Source organism: Protomyctophum bolini (assembly GCF_963924005.1).
Source record: "Protomyctophum bolini genome assembly, chromosome: 24".
Classification (NCBI taxonomy): Eukaryota; Metazoa; Chordata; class Actinopteri; order Myctophiformes; family Myctophidae; genus Protomyctophum; species Protomyctophum bolini.
The window spans coordinates 24,676,689-24,703,998 of record NC_137885.1 but is presented as its reverse complement, the minus strand read 5'-3'; the positions used below and the strand labels follow the sequence as shown (position 1 = coordinate 24,703,998).

General features: G+C 44.7%; 1 protein-coding gene across 2 annotated transcripts in view; it reads right to left on the bottom strand.

Annotated features, from left to right (window-relative positions):
• ptgfrnb (prostaglandin F2 receptor inhibitor b) overlaps positions 1-27,310 on the bottom strand; it is a 77,302-nt gene that overhangs the window by 21,325 nt on the left and 28,667 nt on the right. For both annotated transcript variants that reach the window (XM_080758787.1, XM_080758788.1), the window contains exons 4-10: positions 23,861-24,015; positions 23,222-23,492; positions 19,867-20,098; positions 18,803-19,017; positions 1,158-1,304; positions 769-929; positions 444-564 (exon numbers count right to left, since the gene is read on the bottom strand). In XM_080758787.1, coding sequence (XP_080614913.1) covers positions 444-564; positions 769-929; positions 1,158-1,304; positions 18,803-19,017; positions 19,867-20,098; positions 23,222-23,492; positions 23,861-24,015 — 1,302 coding nt within the window. The remainder of the gene's footprint in view (positions 1-443; positions 565-768; positions 930-1,157; positions 1,305-18,802; positions 19,018-19,866; positions 20,099-23,221; positions 23,493-23,860; positions 24,016-27,310) is intronic.

Sequence of the window (27,310 nt, the reverse complement as noted above, 5' to 3'; positions counted from 1 at the left end):
TGAACCGTTTGCCCTCAGTCTAGTCAACTGCCTGATGATGTAACAGTGTCTCTATTATTCTGTGTGTGTGTGTGTGTGTGAGTGCGTGAGTGCGTGCGTGCGTGTGTGCGTGTAGTCCTTGGCTAGTGGGAAGTGGGAAGCTTTAAACTATCGGAGGTTGTGAAGTGGTTCTCTCTTCCTGTTTGGTCACTGAATGGGAATCCCCTCTGGACACACACACAAACACACGCACGCACACACACGTACACACACGCACGCACACACGCACGCACACACACAGCAAACTTGAGCTGATTTGAAGTGGAGGATAATGCTGCTCTGCATGATGCATAATTAGGGGTGTAACGACAGGCCTTCATTTTAACAGCGATATGATATGTACTGGGATGTTCGCGCATGCGCGCTCTGTGTGTGTGTGTGCGTGCGTGATTGCATAGACTTACGTTGGGGCTCCCAGCGCACCGTGTGGGCGGAGCTATGGAACTGGGCAGTCCTCACCAGGTCTCCCAGCTTGTTGACACTCCAGGAGCTCACCGTGCACACGTACTGACCCATGTCCACCTCCTAGAGCACGCACACACACACACAGGTGCCCAGAATACCATTGTACATCTTCATTAACACAATCCATAGCATGGGTGCTAACATTAGCACGGGCGCAACGCTGATGGTGGAACTGGGATTTATGCTAACAGCTAGCCGCAATAAAATAGTTAAGCTTCAAACAGACATCAGACTTCAGACAAACGTTTTGGTCACATGACCTACCTGCGTTTGGAGGAAGCGCAGTTTGAAGGTGTTTGGCTCCACCCTGCTCAGTGACATCACGCCGCTCTTCAGCCTATCAGAGTACAGCGCTCCCGGCACCAAGTTGCCATTGGCGTCCAGGGAGCCAATGGGATTAGGAGGGCTCTGAGGGTCTCCGCCCCCTGGAGAGAGAGAGAGAGACAGAGAGAGAGAGACCAGTGTCATACTCGACACTAGCATGCTAACGGGAGACCGCTATCGACTCGATCTGATCAAAACATGGATTAAATAATAAAGACCTTTATCACGTAGGTTACGGGATCGGCGGGCGGCCAGACTAAAGCCTATTTACGGTTTCGGCGGGCTTCATGTTAAGTAAAAATGTGAGTACTTATTTTCCACCCACTTACCTGGAAGTGAGGTGTGTTCCCAGGCCACGCCCAGCCTGGCGCCCCGGGGCAGATGGGTAATGTTGGTCACATGGCACGCCAGTTCCGTGGGATCAGCTGTTGCCGTGGGACTCGACACCGATGCCACCGCCAATGAGAACGCAGGATCTACAGAGGGGACGGGACAGAGAGAGAGCGTTGATTAGCCCACAGCCAGGAGAGACAGGTGGGGGGGGGTTGATTGGGTTGAGCCAATGAGATGTCCTTTCAAGGATTTGACCCCCGCCCCAATCCCCCATTTTCACTTTCAACGTTCAAAAATAGCAGATCTACAAGCTCACTTCGAGCTTGTAGATCTGCTATTGTTGTTGCCATTGAGTTTTCTAAAAGTAAAAAACTGAAAAAAGTTGCTATATATCTGAAATGAGCGGTTTAAAGGATTAATCACATCTAGCTCACTTTAACATCAAGCAATTAAGGTTTGTCACAGAATGGCGTCACAGCTCTCCTTTTAGCATGTCGCTAAATAAATCCTGTGTGTGTGTGTGTGTGTGTGTGTGTGCGAGCGAGTGCTTGTGTGTGTGTACACGTGTTTGTGTGTGCGTGCGTGCGCGCGCTTGTGTGTGTTTTAGCATGTTAACGCTAAATAAATCCTGCCAACGGAAGTCAAAGACTTGATACAGTGTGAATTACGTGTAATTTAGTCTTTTACCAGCCGTGAGTGTGTGTGTGTGTGTGTGTGTGTGTGTGTGTGTGTGTGTGTGTGCGTGTACACGTGTGTGTGTGTGTGTGTGTGTGTGTGTGTGTGCGTGCGTGCGTGTGAGTGCATGTGTGCACGCGCGTGTGTGTGTGTGTGTGTGGGCGCACTGGGCGAGGGACTCATGCAGCATGTGCCAAGTGCCACACTCCAGGAATAATGGTGATTTATACTCAGTCGTGCGTAGCATAGCGTGGCGATGCAGAAGACCTTGTACCGAACAAACCCAGAACAAGCTTATAGAGTACCCTCATGCCAATAAATCAGCTTTATTGGCATGAGAAAACAAACGTTTACATTACAAGTGTCACAATTCAATAAAAACTGTTGAAAATGTATATATACAATGTATATCAAGTTTAAACAGTTGGATGTGGTATACAGCATTTTGTAAACAGAGGTATGTCACATTGCATTCATGTTATAACAGCTTTATAGCTATTTCTTTTGGGACAAATAGCAGCAGCATATTTCCTCAAGACTATTTAAATACTATACAATGTGTTTAAAGATCACCAAAGATGTGCAGTAGATCATTCCATCGGCTAACCTTCTTTTGTCACAACAGTTCACACATCTGGCTGCTGTGTTTGTTTTGCACATTGCTGTGTTTGTTTTGCACATTGCTGCATTTCTCCCAATAGGTACAGTATGGGAGTTTGTTGTCATTACTTGCGCAAGCAGAGCGCGCAAGTAATCGTTTCGCTTGGTCTCTTCGAAGTGAAGCCAAGTTTTCTTCAACGGTAAATCTGTGCCTGGTTTGCTGGGACTAGTTACAACATTACGTCATCCTTGAGAGAGTACATGGTGTGTATATGACGTAAAGTTACAAGTTACAAGTTACAACATTACGTCATATACACACCATATACTCTCTCAAGGATGACGTAATGTTGTAACTAGTCCCAGCAAACCAGGCACAGATTTACCGTTGAAGAAAACTTGTCTTCACTTTTTGGAACCAAGTAACCACAGTATACTGCTAATCAAATTACAACTACATACTCTGTATGTAGTTGTAACTAGAACAACTACATACAGTCTGTGCCTGGTTTGCTGGGACTAGTTACAAGTTACAAGTTACAACATTACGTCATATACACACCATGTACTCTCTCAAGGATGACGTAATGTTGTAACTAGTCCCAGCAAACCAGGCACAGATTTACCGTTGAAGAAAACTTGTCTTCACTTTTTGGAACCAAGTAACCACAGTATACTGCTAATCAAATTACAACTACATACTCTGTATGTAGTTGTAACTAGAACAACTACATACAGTCTGTGCCTGGTTTGCTGGGACTAGTTACAAGTTACAAGTTACAACATTACGTCATATACACACCATGTACTCTGGTCACAGTTCACAACGATGACGTAATGTTGTAACTGGTCCCAGCAAACCAGGCACAAACCTACGGTTGAAAAAAACTTGGCTTCACTTTTTGGAACCAAGTAACCACAGTATACTGCTAATCAAATTACAACTAGCTAGTCACGTAATGATTATACATTTCAAACGTTCCTTCACAGAGATACTGAGATGTGATACTTTCCAGCGGTCGAAAGTACTTGCGCGCTCTGCTTGCGCACTAGTAGGCCATTTATGGCCTACTAGTGTGCAACAAGCAAGTATGCACTCGGCAGAGTGCAGTTCTAGTTGGTCATAGTTTCAAACTCACGTCGGGTGTGTGTAATCTGTGGGAAGTATTTGTCTCTGATGTCTTCTGAGCTGTGGGTTTATCGAGTAGCCAGTATCAATAAGCTTTGGGCTTATCGAGTACCCGGTATCGATAAGCTTTGGGCTTATAGAGTACCCGGTATCAATAAACTTTGGGCTTATCGAGTACCCGGTATCGATAAGCTTTGGGCTTATCGAGTACCCGGTATCAATAAACTTTGGGCTTATCGAGTACCCAGTATCAATAAGCTTTGGGCTTATAGAGTACCCGGTATCGATAAGCTTTGGGCTTATCAAGCCTGTTATGGAGCATAGCGGTCCATGACGTCATATATAAACAATCAAGACAAGAGGCGATCAAGAAATATGGTAAATGTAATTTTGCGGACCTGTGTCATCAACATGGAAATGTCTGAGAAGTGCAGTTTTGCTGTACTGCATGTGTGTGCACGTGTGTGTGTGTGTGTGTGTGTGTGTGTGTGTGTGTGTGTGTGTGTGTGTGTGTGCACGCGTGCGTGGGTGGGTGGCTGGTGCTCTTGGTAACCCACCCAGATTGGCCTTTTGCGCTTCACTTAACAGTACACACACACACACACACGAGCACACGCGCGCACACACACACACACAAGCTAGGAGGCATGTATTTGTGTGTGTGCTCCACGGCAGATGGTGACAGTGCCTGATTCAGGCTCCATGACGTCCAAATGACATGACACCCTCCTGCTACACACACACACACACACACACACACACACACACACACACACACACACACACACACACACACACACTTTGATGAGTGATTTGATGAGCATGTGCCTCGTTTCCTTTTGAAACTGGCTTCTCTGCCAATTAGCTCTGGACTCTCTCTCTCTCTCTCTCTCTATCATCATCTATAATCACCATCATCTCTTTGACACCACTTTCTCTCCCCACTCGCTTACCTTACGAGCTCTCTCTCTCTCTCTGTGTGTCTGTGTCTGTCTCTCTCTCTCTCTCTCTCTCTCTCTCTCTCTGTGTCTGTCTCTCTACCACTTTCTCTCTCTCTCTGTATATTTGTCTCTCTACCACTCTCTCTCTCTAGGTTTAAAAATAGAACAAAGCCTCTCTCTCTCTCTCTCTCTCTCTGTCTCTCTCTCTGCCTCTCTCTCTCTCTGTTACCTTCTATGGTAAAGTGAGTGCATAAGGTGCCACCCTGTCCCTGAGAATGAACAGACAGACAGACAGACAGACAGACAGACAGACAGACAGACAGACAGACAGACAGACAGGATGACTTCATAGACAACTTTCTATCGTTCCTATTTTGGGCACAGCGTTCGTTCATTCCTCTCATCTGGACGTCGTCATCTTTCACGATTTGTTCACAGCCAAAACCTTTTTCTTTTTTTTAATATTGACGCGACAGTAAAAGTTGATTGTGATTCTGATATTGAAATAGTTAACACGCTTTCATCTCTTTACTTTATTATGGATCCCCATTTGCACTTGCAAGAGCGTGGCTATTCTTCCTGGGTTCTCGGTATCTAATCTAATTAAGCATTACGTTATACTTTAGCTGTTGGAAAATAGCAGATCTACAAGCACAGAGTGCCGTGCTATGAGCTTGTAGATCAGCTCAAAAAAAAACTAATCGTGAAAATGTGGCGCAAATCTTTGAATACATATTTCTTTCAGAGCGAATGTTTTGAACTCAAACCTTTGCTTCTGGAGGGTCCCTGGAACAACATATTTTCAGATGGGGGTCGGTGGACAAAATACATATAATTCTGGGGGTCCTTGACATGAAATATTTTGAGAACGATTGACATTTGTAGAATCGTCCTCAGGTTAATCCATTTAGACCTGAGGCCGATTCTTTAACCCATTCTGACCTGAGATCAGATTCATACGAGGTTTCCACTGGACACACACTGGTCTGATCAACCCGTTCTGACCTGAGATCAGATTCTAAAAATGTCAAGTCGTTCTTATAGCAGACCTACAAGCTCGTATCGCGCCACTCGGTGGCGCGATATGAGCTTGTAGATCTGCTATTTTTCAATAGCTAAAGCATAACATGATGCCAACACCAAAATGGGTGCCCGGTCAGAATGGGTTAAAAAAAGAAATGTCTTTCTAAATCCCAAAAGTTTTATGAAACAAACCTATGTTTCTATGTCAGCGGTGCTCAAACTAGTTCATGTCAAGGAACCCCCAGAATAACATGTATTTGGCCACGGACCCCCATCTGAAAACATGTTGTTCCAGGGACCCCTCCCCCCCCCCCCCCCCCCCCTCACCCAGAAGCAAAGATCTACAAGCAGATCTACAAGCTCGTATAGCTCGGCACCTTTCACTAGCTAAAGTATATCATTATGGGGTTCCCACCAAAAGGGGTTCCCGCGCCCTGAATGGTCCGTAGGGGTAATTTCTTGCCCCTTGACTAAAATAAGGCACAGACTTTAAAATAAGACTGAAAATAAGACTGAAACAACCAACGGTTGGCAGTCGATGGGTTAAGACACTTTCTGGAATTGACCCTCATCTCAGATTGCCCCCCCCCCCCCCCCTCCCCCCCGATGCCCCAAATCCTCTCACAATGTCCTCGGGTGACCTTGTGGTCGTCCTTTTGTACAAAATAACACACAGTCCCTTTTCACACACGTGCACATGCACACACACACACACACACTCCCTTTTCGCCTGTTCTCTCCCTCGACGACTTTTGTCCCTATTCTAAACCCCCCCTCAACACACACACACACACACCCACACACACACACACACATATTGCCGTATATTAGATTAGTCGATGGGTGGCTCTTCCAAGACAGATTATTCTAGGTACTTACTTGTAGTACTTACTTCTAGGTACTATGTAGTACTTCTAGGTACTATGTAGTACAGTACTTCTAGGTACTATGTAGTACAGTACTTCTAGGTACTATGTAGTACTTCTAGGTACTCTCCACAACTGGATTTAAGTTAACAGACAAAGACAGGTGCAAAAAATCTACCACGCCAGTCACACACACACACACACACACACACACACACACACACACACGCACACGCACACGCACACGGACACGCACGCACACACGATTCGTAGATCGTTGTCTTGTCAGCAGTGGTGGAAAAAGTACTCGCATCATTTTATATTTTTACTTAAGTAAAAGTCAATACTGCAATGTAGAAATATACTCTGTAACTGTATTCAGTTACTTAAGTAACTGAATACAAGTTCAATTGAATTGCATACAACATGAATACCAGAACTCTAAATGTACTTAGTAGTAAAAGTACTTAAACGTGTTGTTGGTATCAGAGAGTATACTTTATGTAGCAACAGTACAAAGTACTTCCACATCTCTCTGTCTCTCTCTGCATCTCTCTTGGTGTCTCTCGCCCTCTGTCTGTATAGTGTCTCTGCCCCTTTCCTGGTTACAAATGTCCTTCTCTCTCTCTCTCTCTCTCTCTGTGTGTCTCTATGTGTCTGTGTCTGTCTCTCTCTCTCTCTCTCTCTCTCTATCTCTCTCTCTGTGTCTCTCTCGTTATCTCCATACCTCATCAGGTCATTCTGTTCGAGTTCTTCAGCTGTTCCAACACGTTTTGTTTTCACTCTCTCTCCCTTTCACTCACTCCACCCTCCCCCATATATCTCTCTCTCTCTCTCTCTCTGTATAGTTTTGGGTGGAGGGTGTAACGGTATAAACATTCCCCCTGAGACCTACAGCAACAAAAGAGGAACCTGAGGTCTGAATGCACCTGTGGTTCCTCCGGGGGGGGGGGGAGTGTTTGGCCGTGACACGCTTGTCAGTCACTCCTCCGCGAGGACACACACACACACACACACACACACACACTCCCTGAAGCGCAGTGTTGGAAGCGATTTCAACAGGGAACTTCTGATCGTTTCAACAGCAAAACAGGTGTTCGAGAGAGAGAGAGAGAGAGAGAGAGAGATAGAGAGAGAGAGAGAGAGAATGTTGTGTTCTGCCAAAAACAGCCAAAGGCGTTTGAGAGGCTCTGGTTTCGCCGGAGCGTGCAGGCGTGTGTGTGTGTGTGTGTGTGTGTGTGTGTGTGTGTGTGTGTGTGTGTGTCTGTTGGGGAATCCACAGGCCATGCTCCCCCCAAACTGTCAACACTTCGATCTCTCTCTCTCTCTCTCCATGAGACAGAGAGAGAGACAGATAGAGAGAGAGAGATAGAGAGAGACACAGACAGACAGACAGACAGACAGACAGACATCAGTGAAGGGGTGTGGCTGTGATTACAACAGCAGTGAACCATTCTGAAATTTGATGACATTTAGCCTCTCAGACCCAAAACTAAAGAATAATTTTGTTGTCGTTGGATAATAATTTGTCCAACAATTCCATGCTGTGTTGATGTTGGTACCATTAGGAGAGACAACATGATGTTGGTACCATTAGGAGAGACAACATGATGTTGGTACCATTAGGAGAGACAACATGATGTTGGTACCATTAGGAGAGACAACATGATCTTGGTACCATTAGGAGAGATAACATGATGTTGGTACCATTAGGAGAGACAACATGATGTTGGTACCATTAGGAGAGATAACATGATGTTGGTACCATTAGGAGAGACAACATGATGTTGGTACCATTAGGAGAGACAACATGATGTTGGTACCATTAGGAGAGACAACATGATGTTGGTACCATTAGGAGAGACAACATGATGTTGGTACCATTAGGAGAGACAACATGATGTTGGTACCATTAGGAGAGACAACATGATGTTGGTACCATTAGGAGAGACAACATGATGTTGGTACCATTAGGAGAGACAACATGATGTTGGTACCATTAGGAGAGACAACATGATGTTGGTACCATTAGGAGAGACAACATGATGTTGGTACCATTAGGAGAGATAACATGATGATGGTACCATTAGGAGAGACAACATGATCTTGGTACCATTAGGAGAGACAACATGATCTTGGTACCATTAGGAGAGACAACATGATGTTGGTACCGTTAGGAGAGACAACATGATGTTGGTACCATTAGGAGAGATAACATGATGTTGGTACCATTAGGAGAGACAACATGATGTTGGTACCATTAGGAGAGACAACATGATGTTGGTACCATTAGGAGAGACAACATGATGTTGGTACCATTAGGAGAGACAACATGATGTTGGTACCATTAGGAGAGATAACAGGGAAACGTTGATCACAATAACAATTATTCTACATTCTCTAATTGTGTAGACTTCTGATAAATTAATCCGTTCAACTCTTATGTCAAAGAGCCAGACCAGAAGTCAGCTCAAAACGTCAAATGAAAAGTATGCAAGCGTGACGTGAAATGGCATTAGCTTTTCTCGTAGTTAAGGTTATAACATTTCTACACTATTTTTATCCACGCCCACACACATACATTTATGTAGGAATAACACCCACTCTGTGTGTGTGTGTGTGTGTGTGTGTGTGTGCGTTCACACAAGACTTTCTAAAACGAGTCCTCTGCGCTGCGCTTGGCGCTTTCCGACACAGTCGGCGCCCGCAGCAATGCATCGTGGGAGAGAGGGCACACTCAAGGCCTCGCATCAATGGAACCGGCACTCACACACACACACACACACACACACACACACACACACACACACACACACACACACACGCTGTGTGCCATACAATGCCACATAGTGAGGCACAGCGTAGAGGAAATGAGGCGCTTGGAGACGTTTACAGGACTGTCTCTCATCCTGTGTGTGTGTGTGTGTGTGTGTGTGTGTGTGTGTGTGTGTGTGTGTGTGTGTGTGTGTGCGCGCGTGTGCGTGTGAGTGGTCGTACTCTGTAGGAATGTATAGCCCCAGGCCAATGTAGAAGCCACTACACACACACACAGCTTTTGAAGTGGGTGTGTGTGTGGGTGTGCACACCAAGTTGGTCTCAAGAGCCTACAGCAGACCTAGTTTCTCCGTTACTGTTACTCACACACGCTCGCGCACGCACACGCTCGCGCACGCGCACGCACGCACACACACACACACACACACACACACACACACACAACTCTACTTACAGTTGGAAACATGAATGACATTTACCTTCACTAACACGACGTCCTTGGTGGGTGTGCGTGCGAGCGTGCATGTGTCCAGAGGATGTGCTTGGCATTATCTATCTAAATGTTAACTCAACTCCTCATCTCCTATCTCCTCATCTCCGATCATGGGATTAACATCTCTGAGAATGTCCTATTACTGCGTTCACACAGCCAGATGCAAAGATACAGTCTACCATTCATTGTCAATGGAAGCCAGCGGCATGAAGATGCAAAGATACAGTCTACCATTCATTGTCAATGGAAGCCAGCGACATGAAGATGCAAAGATACAGTCTACCATTCATTGTCAATGGAAGCCAGCGACATGAAGATGCAAAGATACAGTCTACCATTCATTGTCAATGGAAGCCAGCGACATGAAGATGCAAAGATACAGTCTCGACACCATAATGTCACTCCATCAGTCTGTGATTCTCTGAGAACGCTGCCAGCGTTTTGCTCAGATGTTTACATCAGTGACTGATGATGTCACTACGGTAAAGTCCTTGAATGTAAAAAAGAAACATACACTACAACCTTCCTTACATCCTGTTATTTTTTTTTAAGCCGTGCTCTCCATGGCATTGACATTGTTCCTGGTTTCGCCGTCTTTAAAAATAGCATCACCTCTCCTTCAGAAACTATGAGTCAGTCTACTCTGCACGCATGCTATACGGACCATATGGCTGACCTCGCTATGCACCATGGGAGTTGTAGTGAACAGCCCAGACAGGATGGACACGGGGCCGGTGGGAGGATTATAACTGGACACCCAGCGGACCCTGGGTGTATTTTTAACATGCCACGCATGTCGGGAGGCACGGGTTAGTTTTAACCTGCCACGGGTTAGTTTTAACCTGCCACAGGTTAGTTGTGAAGTACGCTTTTTCCTGGCTTACACATGCGGAGCAGCATTGTGTGAACTGCTGACACGCTGTCACAGGCATCTAAACGTATGTTTTCACTCCTAAAATGTTAATATAAAACGGTATGTGTATGTAAATAAAAAGGGAGAGATTTCCAACTTTACAAGTAATTAAAATCGCGCAATTAAAAACAATATAACATGTTTACAATGTATTAGTTTGTGCTTAATAAAACAGTGCTTTACTGGCCTTGTTATGCAAGCGCACTTGTGAGATGATTTTGGAGCGCATGCGGTGATGCGGCATATGTGATTATGATATTATTTAAAAAAAGGCATAAATGGACTGCACGCCTTTATTTCCAAGTGACAATGACAAGCATACAGCTTGCCTATTTGTAGTAAGTACTAGCAGGCTATAGGCGTAAGGGGCTTAATCATTCACCATTTAAATAAGTGCTTAGACAGGTTTTGACAGTTTTGACAGTTCAGATAAAAGCGAGATCATTTTCGGGGGTCGGGAGGACGGGACCGCGGCGTGCGTCGCCAACACATACCAGCACACATGCAAGCGGCAAGCCTTCATCCATATGTTTATGATTCGTTCATCAATGATCAAATCACTACATAAACGTTGATTATGACTGCCTTGACGACATGACATGACTGTTAGAATGTCTAACCAACATATATATGACTGTTAGAATGTCTAACCAACATATATGTATATGACTGTTAGAATGTCTAACCAACATATATATGACTGTTAGAATGTCTAACCAACATATAACTGTTAGTGTCTACTGTCTAACCAACATATATATGACTGTTAGTGTCTAACCAACATATATATGACTGTTAGAATGTCTAACCAACATATATATGACTGTTAGAATGTCTAACCAACATATATATGACTGTTACTGTCTAACCAACATATGGGTCAGTGACGTGACACCCCAAAAAATGTGTTTTTTTAAAACCTTTAAATAACAGGAATAAAAATGATTTACTTTTGTTCTACTCACTCTCATCTTTATGGAAACATATTTTGTTTTTAGATATTTTATTGGAATCAGAGTTTATTCAGCATGTTGTTGTACTTGTGCCTAAAATCGTCATATGGTGTGACATGACAATAATTGTTTATAAAATGAAAATGGAGTACACCTTTCTTAAGTTGCTCACTTTATCAAAGTCCTTTATCATAACTAACCTGTAATCCACTATAGTTTTGTGAAAATGTATTAAATCTGTATATTATTTCCGTAATCAACACTCAATGCGAGGCCCATGTTATCGGTCTTTCAATATATTTTGTATTTATTGTGACAAAACTTTCTCTAAAATTACACAAATATTTGTGACTCTTCCTTAGACTATTTGCTATGTAATCCATGAACATTAATGGTTTCATCATTAATAAAGGTATGATTTTTTCACTATTTGGACCGTCACACCAAATGATTTAGTGTCACACCGTATGATCATATCTTCATTTTTCAAAGCAAACTGTGTTTTAACCTACTTATTAGTGAGTACTGAACTTTACAGATTGATTTAACAATTACTCAGGAAAAACAGCAACAGGAAAATTGCTTTAACATTGAATAACATGGCAATGACTGAATAAAACGAAATTAAACACAATTTATTGTGGATAGTTGCAGATTTTAGGTGAAAATGTTTAAAACAAATGTTTAAATGGACAAAAGAAGCATGGGACTTTGTTATTTATTGTTATATCTGTAGGAAAATACAGTTTGTACCATATGGTGTGACAAAAAACTCATATGGCGTGACAGGAAAACAGTCACACCATTATGATAAAGTGTCACACCATATTACGTTTTCTGCACTTAACATAACATTGAGGCTACTAGCTACACATTAGCATGCTAACAACATGCTAGCTATAACAAAGCAACATAGATTTACATGTAATTATGACCAAAAAATATAATACCTTTAGCTTTTTTAATGAAAAAGGTGTCACACCCACAGACACTTGGAAGAGTCGCATTGGTCAGCGTTCCAACAAGATCGTATTTCATGAAAAGGTTAAAATGATAATTCACCACAGACACCTGTCATGCTATTGTAATGCAAGTGCTGAACAGCCTTACTTAAGAAGTACCTCTCTATCCCAATGGGTGTCCAAACAATTGCCTGTTGAAATGTCCCAAAATGGTGTCACACAATATGATTTTGGTTTGGGGGACAAAATCTTTTTGATCAGAAATGACTGAAAACATTATGCTTGGACTTTGAAAAGATTAGGCTCACAAATAGACATCTATATTATATTTATGGAATTTGTAAAATAATTTTAGCATTTTTTTCCTTAGTTTTATTTAAGTTCCTACTTTGAGAAACAAGGCCGGGACAGTCGCACCATATGATTTTTGCTGTGTTTGGTTGAAAATTCTGAAGAAATGAGGAATGAAATGTTTTAATCTTGAGTATGTTCACATGGAGCATAATGTCCTGCACAATATTCAGAAGGTTTTTGACAAATATATGTTTTATTTATACATGAGTGACACTGAGGACAGCCAGGGACACCATGTCACGTCACCCACCCATATATATGACTGTTAGTGTCTAACCAACATATATATATATATATTATATATATATATATATATATATATATATATATATATTACATATATATGGCAGGCACATAACACTTATAAGACAGAGCTGGAGTTGTTGATGCACATGTCAAACATAAACCCATGTCACTGCTCGCTCTCTCTCTCTCTCTCTCTGCTGAAGGAGTTAGGGTGGGTTGGAGCAACGCCAGGGGGTCCCCAACAGATGGCTGGCACACACACACACACACACACACACACACACACACAACCCTGAGGCCCTCCTCTGGTGCATGATTCACAAATAATCCTCTCTCTCTCTCTCTCTCTCTGTGTTAGATGTCTCTCTCTCTCTCTCTCTCTCTCTCTATCTCTGTGTTAGATGGGTGTCTCTCTCTCAGATGACTTCAGTGATTGATGGTATGGTTGTAAAGCCTCGCTCTCGTCTTCGTAAATCAAGCGTATGTTTTTGCGCAGTTTCTCTCGCACATACACACACACACACCTCTGATTTGCACAGTAAATATTAAAGTATTTGTAAATCTGTTTTAATCACAACAGTCTAGTCTTAGTGAAATAGACCTGATTTACAGCTGTATGTTGACACCCCCCCCCCCCCATGCTGTCAGGTGGTTACGTTGCATCACAGCTGCACACACTGTAACATGCACAACGCACGTGCCACACACACACACACACACACAGCCCACCCACTGTGACAGTAATTGATTGGTGTCAAGTGTGTTTGACACCACTTCCTTTTCTCTCTCCCTCTCTCTCTCTCCCTCTCTCCAAAGCGTATTGATGCCGGGTACTCGATAACCCCAAAGTTTATCGATAACGCGTACTCGATAAGCCCAAAGCTTATCGATACCGGGTACTCGATAACCCAAAGCTTATCGATAACGCGTACTCGATAACCCAAAGTTTATCGATAACGCATACTCGATAAGCCCAAAGCTTATCGATACCGGGTACTCGATAACCCAAAGCTTATCGATAACGCGTACTCGATAACCCAAAGCTTATCGATAACGGGTACTCGATAACCCCAAAGTTTATCGATAACGCGCACTCGATAAGCGGCCCAAAGCTTATCGATAACGGGTACTCGATAAGCCCAAAGCTTATCGATAACGGGTACTCGATAAGCTTGATTTGTTCGGGTATCGGTTATCGAGCTCCTTGCCTAATGCCTATTGGACAGAAGTGTTGTCTGTTTGTGTCGACTATATAATTAATTACAATTATAATAATTATAATTCAAAATGTCCTCTTTGCCTGCAATGGCGGTTTAAATGCGTCAATGTATGCATAGACTCCATATATGGGCATAAAAGGGACACAGACAGAACATGCATTTCCAACTTGCATCGTGCCCAACGGACATGTTCTGACATCACAATGACGCTCTGACATCACAATGACGCTCTGACATCACAATGACGAGCGACCTCGCCCTTTATTAGCCAATTGAGCACACCTGATCACCCCCCCCGACGGACACTGTTCTAGTAACTTAAAAAATATATATATTTTCATAAAAGATTTGTTTTTCTTTCAGGAAAATATCATAATCATATTCTAGAATACTGGTGGAGACATCTGACATGCACGCACGCACACACACACGCACGCACGCACGCCCGCACGCACGCGCACGCACGGACAGCGGGAGCATCATGAAAGGCTGACGGGGAGAGAATCTCAGATCTATTTGCGGAGCCTTCGCTCCATAAATAGAAATCATGTAACGGCAATTTGTTGTTTTGTATAATTTAATTTCCATTTCCATGCGTGTTATGAGTGAGACATCATAGAGTAATGTCTTATACATCAGAGGGAAAGACAGTTTTCTATTTCTGGTCTGCTCGGCAAACTGTGTTCTTCTGGATCGGACCAGTGAAGAAACACAGGGAAGGTTGCCGTCTATTAGATTAGTCGATGGGTGGCTCTTACAAGACAGATTATTCTAGGTACTATGTAATTGTAGTACTTACTTCTAGGTACTATGTAGTACTTCTAGGTACTATGTAGTACTTCTAGGTACTATGTAGTACAGTACTTCTAGGTACTATGTAGTACTTCTAGGTACTCTCCACAACTGGATTTAAGTTAACAGACAAAGACAGGTGCAAAAAATTTACCACGCCAGTCTCTCACAACACACACACACACACACACACACACACCGAACAGAGTGAAAGGAACACTTTGTTTTCTGCAGCGCGCGCGGCACGTTTCTCCCAGCCTGCTATACGGACGGGCCTGTCACAGACACCATGTGGCATTTAGACAGAGCTCAGAGACAGCTTCCTTCCTTCCAACACTTCACTGGACTCTCACTGATCAACACAACGTTGTGATATACTTCAGCTCAGAGACAACACGATGTCGAAGCATTTAAGGATCTTTGATCATTTATCTTCCCCCTCTCGCTAAGACACGGCCACACTTTATTTATAGCACAGGAGAAGAGAGAGAGAGAGAGAGAGAGAGAGAGAGAGATTCCAGTGTTCAAACAGGAAGACATGTTGACAACATGTTCACGCTACTACGGTCATGTGATCATCCAGCGCTGGCTGTATACTCATTTAAGACTATAGTCTCTCTCTCACTCACTCACTCTCTCTCTCTCAGGGATGCATGCACGTATGCATGCGTCCCTTGAAGCCACTGTTGGACTGCATACTGTATATCATACTGTATATATCATGCTGGATGCACAATATTCACAGACTAAAGGGCCGTTAAAACGTGAAGCGATATAACACGCCTATAGTTCAATTTACAATTTACGAGACCTGCGTTTTTGCCGCGGAGCGCTGGTGAGCAGTCGCGGTGTGCGACAACGCAAGCGTATTTACGTGCAGCGCGGTCCCGTGAATTTGTTGCGCGCGTGCTCGTTTCGTGCACACGCTAGTGGTCGGTAGACCGAGTCCACTAAGGACAGAATGGTGCAGCGCTAGTGGTCAGTATCCTGAGTCCACTAAGGACAGAATGGTGCAGCACTAGTGGTCAGTATCCTGAGTCCACTAAGGACAGAATGGTGCAGCGCTAGTGGTCAGTATCCTGAGTCCACTAAGGACAGAATGGTGCAGCGCTAGTGGTCAGTATCCTGAGTCCACTAAGGACAGAACGGTGCAGTGCTAGTGGTCGGTATCCTGAGTCCACTAAGGACAGAACGGTGCAGTGCTAGTGGTCGGTATCCTGAGTCCACTAAGGACAGAACGGTGCAGTGCTAGTGGTCGGTATCCTGAGTCCACTAAGGACAGAACGGTGCAGCGCTAGTGGTCAGTATCCTGAGTCCACTAAGGACAGAACGGTGCAGCGCTAGTGGTCAGTAGACCGAGTCCACTAAGGACAGAACGGTGCAGCGGTAGTGGTCAGTAGACCGAGTCCACTAAGGACAGAACGGTGCAGTGGTAGTGGTCAGTATCCTGAGTCCACTAAGGACAGAACGGTGCAGCGGTAGTGGTCAGTATCCTGAGTCCACTAAGGACAGAACGGTGCAGCGCTAGTGGTCAGTAGCCTGAGTCCACTAACTCAATGTAGGTCAAGTGACAGTAATGTTAACCAGTATAACGGACCAGTGAGTGGACGGAGTCACATAGACACCAACACATCCATTTAATACTGTCATCTACAACGACTGATTCCTATAGAACATTTATTATTGTTATCTTACAGCGACTGGATCTATAAATCTACGACGATACTATAGACAAGAATACATTCATTTACTGCTGTTATCTACAATACTATACAGATAGTGTAATAGATTATACTGCCCTGACACTGCAAATGGGTTTAATTACTCAGTGAAATTCCGAGAACAAATAAAACGAATGAATGTATGACTGGATCTATAGATCTACAACCAAATAAAAAACAAACAAAAAAACCCTGACTTTGGAATTCTTGAAACTCACATTTTTTTTAACACTAGCATGTCTGAACTCAACTCACCTACTACTCTGACGGCTAACAGTCAAAATGACCGTGTTTTTCGTGCAATCCCATTGGCCACTCTCTCCCTGCATCTCTTCTAATGCTCTTCACACCTCTCCCACCCGCGGCGGGGGGTTGACGACTTGCCATTGTCTTCTAAATGTCACATTCCAACTAATTCAAGGCAGCCGTTTCAACTCGACAGGACAGACAACTCGACTTATTTTTTCTTTTTCATTTCAGTTTACCAAACTATAATTATAGTGACGGTGTGAGCGCTATATTGAATACCCTTGCGCAGCGCGAGGTAATTAACGCCAACTGCCTGCACATTATTTGGTCTTTGATTGTGTGATTAACGGATTATATAAATCCCTTTAGACCAAATAACAAATACAATACTGGGCGCTGGGGGTGTGTCAGCTCGGTCAGGAGGTAACAGGGGGTCGGGTGCGTCCAACACAGTTTGGGAGCGGATAAAACACTGTCCGACTTTGTATTGAGCCAATAAAATACCACATGTTATTGTAACAGCCAGAGCCATGCAGTCAGACGTCATACGACATTAGAGTTATATATTGTGATTTTTATATAGAGGGGGAAACTTTATAGGCTACACGTGTATAGGTAAGGGGCAAGGGCGCATCGATGTAATTAATATTATTTGATTGATTGGGCCAGCTCCAGAGGTCTGCATCTCAGCAGCAGAAGGTTTTTATCAGCACGGTTCATATACCTCCATCGGATAGATCAAGTCATGTGACGCATCACTGCCACAAATAGTGCTACAGCGTAATCTAAAATGCATACCTCACCGTCAGTTACCGTCATGAACATTTACATGCCTCCGTGAGAGAGGGAGAGAGAGACAAAAAGAGAGCCAAATCAGTTCCACTGGTCGCGTGCAGAAAAGTTTACAAAGAAGGACGGACAGAACTGTTTTTGTCAGTCTTTTGACTGACAAAACATTTAGAGGTTCAGGAGGTCTATCGGGTTGGAATGATTTCAAACACTGTCATTTTTATTTTATCGGCAAGCATTCTCTCTCCAAGGAAAGGAAATGTCGGTCGGGTCAAACCGACCATGCACAGCTCGTAGTCACGATGCAATAAACGTCATTATGCCAACGTTTGGCAGCGATATTTATAATCCAATCCACAGCAGCAGCAGGCTATAATGCCGGTTTTAGCGTGCCCTCCGAACCGTCAGGATAATTTATGTATTTTTATCATCACCACCTTACATAATTATATGCTATAAAGATGGCGTGTATAGTCACATTTATTTATATCTATTGAGCTACTGTATTTTATGCGCTTGGGGGAAACAATACGCCAGTCAGTCAACACAAAAATAAAGTCAGACATTGTTATTTCTGCAAACCGCATATAACCGCTAAAACAACATTTAGTCTACACATGTTGTGAGTAGTTTGCCTACATGTGGAAGTAGTTGGAATGCAAATGAGCCATTAGCTTGAACAATGCCCGTCTCCAGCCGGGAGGGAGGTGTGAACTCCACTGCTTGCGGTCATTTGGGCAAAAAAGATCAGGTATAGTAGGTATAAGTATGCCTAAAATCATCTTTACAAAACGTTTCAGATGGAAAAAAAGAAAACAAGAGATAATTTGAATCGAATATTTAGAAAAAGTCATACAAAAGGGAACTTTCTCAGAACTTCAATGTTTAACAGTGTAATGCTGACAGATAGCTAGCTGTTGGCAGACCAATAAGAACTCACCTTGGCGTGCGACCTTGACCTCCAGGCCCTGCGAGCTCTTCTCGGCGGCCATGTACCATCGCCCCGCGCCGCGGCCTCGCTCCACGAAGGCCCGCACGCGACACGCGTACGAGCCCGCGTCCGAATCCTCCGACACGTCGCGCACCGCCAGGCGGAAGTCCGTGGCGCCCGTCCTCTCCAGGGACACGCCCCCTCCGTCGCCCAGGGAGGAGGACCTGTTGGACCAGAACGGAACCATTTATAGTTTCAGTCTTTTGAATGAAATGTCATTTAGTTTTAGTCATCTGTCAATGTTTCGCTGTGAATCTAGTTTCAGTCATTTTTTAGCCCATTCTGGGCGGGAACCCCTTTTGGTGTTCTGACTGAGCATTATGTTATACTTTAGCTATTGAAAAATAGCAGACCTACAAGAGTGGAAATGCGGCAAAAAGTCTGGATGGAGGGCAAGACTCGTGCTGCGTGGAGAGTCGCGGGTGCGTGCACGAAACGAGCACGCGCGCAACAATGGCACATGGCCAGCGCCCCGGGGTGCATACTTAGTTTAAACTAGTCATTGGTTAGACATGGGTTAAGGCTAGGTTTAGGTGTGCTGCCCTGTCGGAGGTTAGGTTTAGGGTGAGGGTTTGAGATAGGTTATAGTTGTTATCCGGAAGACAACCAGAGAAATATTTTGTTAGCTTTACTTGGTTCTCGAGTCTATTATATCGCTAGAAGCTCCAAAGCATTCATATTTTGAACGAGAGGCATGTTGAAGTCAGAAATGAAGCGCGTAGTATGTCCATCAGATCAAAAACCACGGAGAGCGCCCTGGATTAGGAGAGACGAGGCATTCTTTCTCCCGCGCTAACAGCTACGTGAACGATATGCTAATATGACCGTAGGCTTCGCTCTACGGTGGCCGAGTGTCCGACTGGAAAAATAGAAAGAATTCAGAATATTCTCCCCTCGCCTGATGTCATTGAGGACGTGCTATGACGTGTACACACGTCCTATGTACGCGTCGATTGGGTTCCCTAGGACGTGTGGAGCCGTCCTTAGGACGGAAACGGTTGAGAGACACTGACCCATTGGACAGGACGACCCCCTCGCGGTCCATGGTGATCACGTGACGTCCGTCCAGCAGCCAGGACACCTCCAGGGACACGGAGGGACCCCCGTCCACCCCCGCGGGGGGGGGAGGAGGGGGGGACACCACGGGGGGGTCCAGACCGTCCACAGAGCACAGCAGGGACAGCGTGTCCCCGGGAGACAGCACGGAGGGAGAGGACGAAGACGCCAGGACGCTCAGGGACTGTCCTGGAGAGAGAGAGAGACATCAGAGACACATACCGTCTGTCCACTGTACCAACTAAGACATCAGAGACACATACTGTTCACTGTACCAAGACATCAGAGACACATACTGTCCACTGTACCAAGGCATCAGAGACAAATACTGTCCACTGTACCAAGGCATCAGAGACACATACTGTCCACTGTACCAAGGCATCAGAGACACATACTGTCCACTGTACCAAGACATCAGTTTTTGTGAGCTTGTAGATCTGCTTTATTCTCAAACCGTCTTATGTCAAGGACCACCCAAATTGATATGCATTTAGCTGTGGACCCCCATCTGAAAATATCTTATGCAAGGGAGCCCCATCTGAAAATATCTTGAGCCAGGGACCCCCATCTGAAAATATCTTATGCAAGGGAGCCCCATCTGAAAATATCTTGAGCCAGGGACCCCCATCTGAAAATATCTTGAGCCAGGGAGCCCCATCTGAAAATATCTTGAGCCAGGGACCCCCATCTGAAAATATCTTGAGCCAGGGACCCCCATCTGAAAATATCTTGAGCCAGGGAGCCCCATCTGAAAATATCTTGAGCCAGGGACCCCCATCTGAAAATATCTTGAGCCAGGGACCCCCATCTGAAAATATCTTGAGCCAGGGACCCCCATCTGAAAATATCTTGAGCCAGGGACCCCCAGAGGCAAAGATTTGAGTTAAAAATTCTGGCTTTAAAAAATATATTCAGTGTGACGCGCCGTGAGCTTGTAGATCTATATATTCAGTGTGACGTGCCGTGAGCTTGTAGATCTATATATTCAGTGTGACGTGAGCTTGTAGATCTATATATTCAGTGTGACGTGAGCTTGTAGATCTATATATTCAGTGTGACGTGAGCTTGTAGATCTATATATTCAGTGTGACGTGCCGTGAGCTTGTAGATCTATATATTCAGTGTGACGTGAGCTTGTAGATCTATATATTCAGTGTGACGTGCAGTGAGCTTGTAGATCTATATATTCAGTGTGACGTGACGTGAGCTTGTAGATCTATATATTCAGTGTGACGTGCCGTGAGCTTGTAGATCTATATATTCAGTGTGACGTGCCGTGAGCTTGTAGATCTATATATTCAGTGTGACGTTCCGTGAGCTTGTAGATCTATATATTCAGTGTGACGTGCCGTTAGCTTGTAGATCTATATATTCAGTGTGACGTGCCGTGAGCTTGTAGATCTATATATTCAGTGTGACGTGCCGTGAGCTTGTAGATCTATATATTCAGTGTGACGTGCCGTGAGCTTGTAGATCTATATATTCAGTGTGACGTGCCATGAGCTTGTAGATCTATATATTCAGTGTGACGTGCCATGATGAGCTTGTAGATCTATATATTCAGTGTGACGTGCCATGAGCTTGTAGATCTGCTATCTTTGAATAGCCAGAGAACTGCAGACTAGAGACTACGGTTGAAGTGTGTGTGAGCAGAGGAGACCAACAGCATTATGAGGACCCTGGGGGTCCCCGAACCCCACGTTGAGAACCAAGGGCATGTAGACTATTCCCACACAGTGGGGACCCTCCCCAACCCCCCCCCCCCTCCCCCCAGACCCCAGAATAGTATTAAAGGATCAAAAGAAAGCCAATAAAACCTAGATATTAAAATCAGAGGGGTGCAACACACACGCCTGAGGGACGGACAGACAGACAGACAGACAGACAGACAGACAGACAGACAGACAGACAGACAGACAGACAGACGTTAAAAGTTAAGAATCCAATAACATATATGGAAGGGCTCTGTCTGTCTGTCTGCCTGCCCGTCTGTCTGTCTGTCTGTCTGTCTGTCTGTCTGTCTGTCTGTCTGTCTGTCTGTCTCTACGGTGTCTCACAGAGGACAAAATTAAACAGACTCTGTTTGTGTTCGTCTCATCCTCTTTGCTGTAGTCCTTTAAGTCAATATGATCACCCTGGGCGACCAGACGGTCGGTGTGTGTGTGTGTGTGTGTGTGTGTGTGTGTGTGTGTGTGTGTGCACACGTGCACGCTCGCGTGTGCGTGTGTTTTCATTATAAACCTCTGCTGAGTGTTTGGGACGGTCTCTAACAGGCCAGTTAGCCCAGATAGATCCCATGATATTGTGACCACATAATGGTGTGTGTGTGTGTGTGTGTGTGTGTGTGTGTGTTTGTGTAGGGGGGCCCCTAGTCTGAGAGAGTGAAGGTCAAGGGGGGGGGGGGGGGGGGGGGGGGCTAAGGGGGGGGTTATTTAACTCTGAGAGTCTCAGTGTCTACCGAGGCCTTTTGGAGGAGGAGTCAGCCCAGATCTTTATCCACACATCACTCATATCCAGTATTATTAGTACTAGTTAGGAGTAGTAGTAGTAGTATTTATATCATATGAAGGATTATACAACAGGTCGTTTCGAGGAAGCAATCTGATTGGAAGACATTTTTTAGAATGTGATCGCAGGTCAAAATGGGTTAATTAGACCCTTCCTCACCCAGGAGTCAGCCCAGCTCCTCATCCACACATCAGTCATATTGTTAACTCCCTCCGTACAGGCATGAACAGTTACAGTAAGCCTCTCCGACTCCAACTGATCCAAAATGCCGCAGATCACTTGGTCTTCAACCAGCCGAAATTCTCACACGTCTCCCCCCTTCTCCGCTCCCTCCATTGGCTCCCGGTCGCTGCCCGCACAGAATACAAAACTCTGATGCTGGCATTCAAAGCAACCAAAGGGAAGCTGGAGGTACCTTCACTAAAAACCGCCAGGATAACAACTCCACACGTCCCAAACTCTTCTCCCTTCTGGCTCCAAAACTATGGAATGAACTTCCCATTGCCAGAGTGGGAAGTGTTATAAAAATCCACCGTAGACATGTTATGAGCTACTTTCTATCATGAAATTCCAGTGTCAAGAGATGGAAGTGCTCGTTAGATATCACTCAACTGCCCTGCGTTACCACATGTTTTCAATTTGCACACATAATGCAGGAGGCAGCAGGGCGTTGCTTTACTGAAAACGAGCGCTTCCAAACTAACCTGTGTCTTCCTTACCAGTGGGCGTGTCTTAATAGTGGGCGTGTCTCAATAGTGGGTGTGTCTTAATAGTGGGTGTGTCTTAATATAAGGTGCGTCTTACCAGTGGGCGTGACCACCACGGCACCCATGTCCCGCCTCCTCTCCACGATGCTCCGCCATTGGCCGCCGTCCTCGTGCGTCCACTCGCGGCCCGTGCACGCGTACGTGCCCTGGTCGGCCTGGGTCGCCCCGCCCACCACAAGGCTGAATGCCCCGCCCCCGCTGCCACCCCGCCCCCCGGGCACCAGGCGCAGGGAGCCCTCCCCGTAGCGCCGCGCGTAGCGGGGGCCCAGGGCCACGCCCCCCTGGGGCCCGAAGGTCAGGATATCTTCCTGCATTGGGGGAGGGGAGGGGGGGGGGGGAGGGATGACAGTTAATATTACATGATCTCTAAATCTATAACTAATCCTGGCTTTTATTTCAGACGATCGCAAATTGGCATAATTGTCGTAAATAATGGGACTAGTGGAGAAGAGATCCAGTAGAACTAAATGGGTTAAGGAGGGTCTAGTGGATACAGTAGAACTAAATGTCAGGGAGGGACTAGTGGAGATCTGCTATTTTTCAACAGCTAAAGTATAACGTAATGCTTAAAACACCAAAAGGGGATCCCGCCCAGAATGGATTAAGAGCGTCTGATAAATGCCTACATTGTAAATTGTAAATAGTGGTAAAATGAATGTCATTGGTTGTTCAGTACCTGAGGGGCGGTGCCCTTCTTCAGCGACCACGTGATTGACAGGTAGGTGGGATGGGCCAGCTGTCGTGTCACGTTGCACGACAGCGTGATGTCACTTCCTTCCGGGACCACGGGAGGCGGGGCTTGGGGCGAGACGGCCAACGTGTCAGGAATGACTGGAGAGAGAGAGAGAGAGAGAGAGGGGGGGGGGTGTTAGGGTGGTAAGGTGAACACATACGAATAGGCGCGAGTTTTGGTGAGGTTCAATCTTTTTTTTTAAGTGACAGTACTTCATTAGACACCCCAGAGTCGATTGTATGTGCAATGGTGCATTTACTTTGTAATTATAGGGTTTCTTCCTGGAGGCTGAACCCTTGACAGTCAAACGGGCCAATGAAATAAACAGTAATATAGTGACATCACACTATCAGCCCCTCCCCTAACCCCTCCGCCTTTACCATACAACCACATCTGTGGGTGCGGCTTCAGTTCAGGTGGATCATCACCCATCACCACCCACCAGGCAAACCAGGCATACTTAATGAACTGGTGGGCGTGTCCACATAAAAGCATGATTTTAACAAATACTCCCCCGGCTCACACGTCACTATTTTCTCCGTCTCTCAGCTCCAATCGGCAGCCATCTTGCTTTTTATTTATATGGGCGACTGGCAATTTAATGCAAATAAATTAATTATAGGTCCAGCAAGCAAATCATGATGGTCTGTAGGCCACAATAACATTCCGATTTTAGGTTTTGTGTTTTGTATGACATTTTGGCCAGTAGTTTTATATCTATCTCAGCTTTTGCCTGATAGCACACATGCTAACAGTGCTGACCACAACGTTAGCAGCATTTGATGACAGGTTGCCATAGCAACATACAGTGTGCGCAGACCTAACGTCAGCTTCTGGGACAGAAACTTGCGTTTTCATGACAGCAGCAGGCAGCTGCTGCAGCCTCTGATAGCTACTGTGCTAAAGATGCTAAAGCAACACAAAAAAACATCCACACGCAAACCAAAACAAACCAGGGACCAGGGTTGCCACATATCGTGAATGTGAGAGTGAAACAAGCAACCAGGTCTATAAAAATGTTAATAGGCCAGTTCAAAGTAGGTAAATCAGAAATGGTCCGGAAATTAGTCTTAAAATAATCAATTATAGTGTTGACTGTCAAACTTTGTTGTCTAATGTTGTTTCAAACATTTCCATGTCAAGGACTACCAATAGATAAACAAGTCCAAAGTAGCTTATAATGATCAGACTTGGCAACACTGTCTCTAGGTTGAACGTTCTACTTCACAAGCTCACACATATGAAATATGTTTTTTTGAATCTTCAAACTGAGACATATTTTATGATAATACTGTTAGCACAGTCATCATACTCCAAGAGCATACAAATGGAACCAAATGGACCCTGATTTTCCCAGAGAGCAAATGGTATCAAATGGGGGTCTGTGGCCTAATGCATTTCAAACTGGGGCTTCTTGGTATTATATTCTCTGCATATCTTATCAACTTGGGGTGAATATTTCACCACAATACTTTACTGAATATTTCACAAGAATATAACACAAGAGTCAAATGTACGGTCAAATGTAATCACAATATAGGCTACAGATGTAAATATTTATGACACAGTAAAATGTCGAAAATTAGTGCTATCCCCCCCCCCACACACACACACACACACACACACACACACGACAGGCAAGGCTGTTGTTTGCATCGTTAGCAGGCAGCAGCTACCTTGGCACTGCTCTCTGTGACTGTAGTTGTTTTACCATGTTTGCGTATTTATGAGAAATAAAAAACACTTTCTGTTATTATAATAATTTATAACCCATCCGTTACTACATGTGCAGGGCACACTACTGAGTTTAAAAACACAGCTGAAACATGAAGTGGAGTCTGTCAACTCCGGCAATTTCCTTCTTCCCATATTGCGCTGCAATGTAACTAGGATTCGCCGGCCGAAGGCCGGCGAAATTCTAGTTTGATACATTATTATTATTTTTCATACAGAGACAGTCATGGCGGCAAGAATAACTGTTCAGGGGAGAGAAAAACAGACTCTTCACATAAATACATGTCAGAGATGAAATCGACATGTAAATAGTAAATAACATAGCTAAACATGTAGCTAGGTGTAATGTCCACAGAAGACATTTAAATATTAAATAAATGCTTAAACATGTAGCTAGGTGTAATGTTAGAGACCACAGAAGACATTTAAATATTAAATAAATGCTTAAACATGTAGCTAGGTGTAATGTTAGAGACCACAGAAGACATGTAAATATGAAATAAATGCTTAAACATGTAGCTAGGTGTAATGTTAGAGACCACAGAAGACATGTAAATATGAAATAAATGCTTAAACATGTAGCTATGTAGGTGTAATGTTAGAGACCACAGAAGTGAACCTTTCAAGCCTGTTTTCTCAACTCGCTGTTTCTCTGCAAGACATCACTCTATAAGCCACATCTCCAAAACTGGTGGGTCGAACTGAACAACCAGTATGTCAATTTGAAGCTATGATCCCCTGCTTTCACATGACATGAAAAACGAAGATACCTTTTTTTCCCCCAATGATTTAGCCTCGGTCAGAAACGTCACATTTGTACAATTTACGATTTGTAAGATTTTCGTATTACCATGTGTCGTTCTATACTTAGGCCTACTGTAAATGGCTCTGGTGTCTGATGATAAGTGATAAATGCCTATATATTGTAAATTGTACAATAATTTTTCTCCCCGATATGAAGCAGTGTCATTTTTATGAACCAATTAAAGGCGAGAGAATTGTTCCCCGTACCCTAGAGTGAATCTCTCATCATCATCATCATCACCATCATCATCACCATCTAGGTCGCCTCCCCCCCCCCCCCCCCCATCCCCCCCCCCCCCCTTCCCCCTCTCTCTCTCCCAGTGCCAGAATAACTCTCTCTCCTGTGAGAAGAAGCAGCCGATATGAAAAGGTCTTCTTGCCGCGTGCAGCGTTTTACACCCAGGCTGTTCTTGTGAAGAATGGTGGAAATACACGCACGCACACACACACACACACACACACACACACACACACACACACACACACGCACACGCACACGCACACACACACACACACACACACACACAAACGCGCGCACGCACGCACGCACACACACAAACACAGTCGCACACACACACAGAGAGAACTGGGGCGACGGTGGCTCAGGGGTAGAGTGGCCGGTATGGGAAAACTGTGAGGTCCCCGGTTCGATCCCTGTGGACTCCCCCAGAGTCAGTGTCGAAGTGTCCTTGAGCAAGACCCTGAACCCCTAATTGCTCCCGATGTGCAGGTTGGTGCCTTGCATGGTTTCCTCCGGCATCAGTGTGTGAATGTGTGTGTGAATGTAATGCACAGTCTATGTTAAGGTATATTGAATGTGTGTGTGAATGTAATGCACAGTCTATGTTAAGGTAT